Raw genomic sequence first — 889 nt, forward strand, 5'->3', positions numbered from 1 at the left:
TCAGAGTTTGTGCTCAGCTCCCCCTGTGGTTTGTGCCACTGTGTCACTCAGAGCACAGTAGTACACAGCCGAGTCTGACTCTTGCACTGAGGCTTTCCGCAAGTGGAAGGAGGTGGTCCCTTTATCATATGTAGCTTCAAAACCTCTGNTGCTTCCNTTCTCNTTGNCCNTTGNGNCTNTAAAGAGGAGCTGTGGACCTTCTCNGGGATACTGCACATACCAGAACAGAGTTGGGTACCCTGAGGCTGAGTAGTTGCAGTGTATAGTAAGAAAGTCCTCTTCTGAGAGGGCCACTTGACCTTTCGTCTGAGTCACTGAGTCTCCATGGACCCTTGCTGGGGAANAAAAACAAAACAAAACAAAACAAAAACTGATATGAATGTCATTAAAGACCAAGCTCTTAGNTGAAGTTAGGGCTCAANATTTTTCTGNCATAAAAACGTGAGAAGTTTAAGGTCACTCTACTTACTGAATATGAGGAGCATCACAGTCATGAAGCCTGGAGAAGAGTTCATCTTTAGACCCATCTCGACAGTGTTCATGTTCTTAGCATGTGGAAAACACAGAGAGAAGCAAGTAGTCTAAACTTGAATTCGTATAGGAAATGCTAGAGCGTTGGGATGCTGCGCCCTCTAGTGACTAGAGAGTAAACCAAGTTAAGTGTAGCAACATTTGCTAAAAGACCCAAGCAATGATCTCTTGGTTAGAGTTGAAAGATCTCTTGTACTTCAAACGTCATGTTTTCTCTGTTCTAAAAGAATAGCAATTTTATGGAATTTTTTATTAAAGTTTTTCAGGAGAGAAGTCACACTCTATAAAAAGTACTCAATATTCCCAAATTTCAGAAATGGTGAAGAAACACAAGTTATTCAATTCCATGGAGTGACTT

General features: G+C 41.7%; 1 gene segment (V, D, J or C); it reads right to left on the minus strand.

The window, feature by feature from the left end:
- LOC110308948 lies at window positions 1-549 on the minus strand. The segment is given in 2 exon segments: window positions 1-335; window positions 470-549. Coding segments are annotated over 2 exon segments (408 nt in total).
- Between the last annotated feature and the right edge of the window lie 340 nt (window positions 550-889).

This window comes from Mus caroli, chromosome 14, assembly GCF_900094665.2.
Source record: "Mus caroli chromosome 14, CAROLI_EIJ_v1.1, whole genome shotgun sequence".
In the NCBI taxonomy this organism is placed as follows: domain Eukaryota; kingdom Metazoa; phylum Chordata; class Mammalia; order Rodentia; family Muridae; genus Mus; species Mus caroli.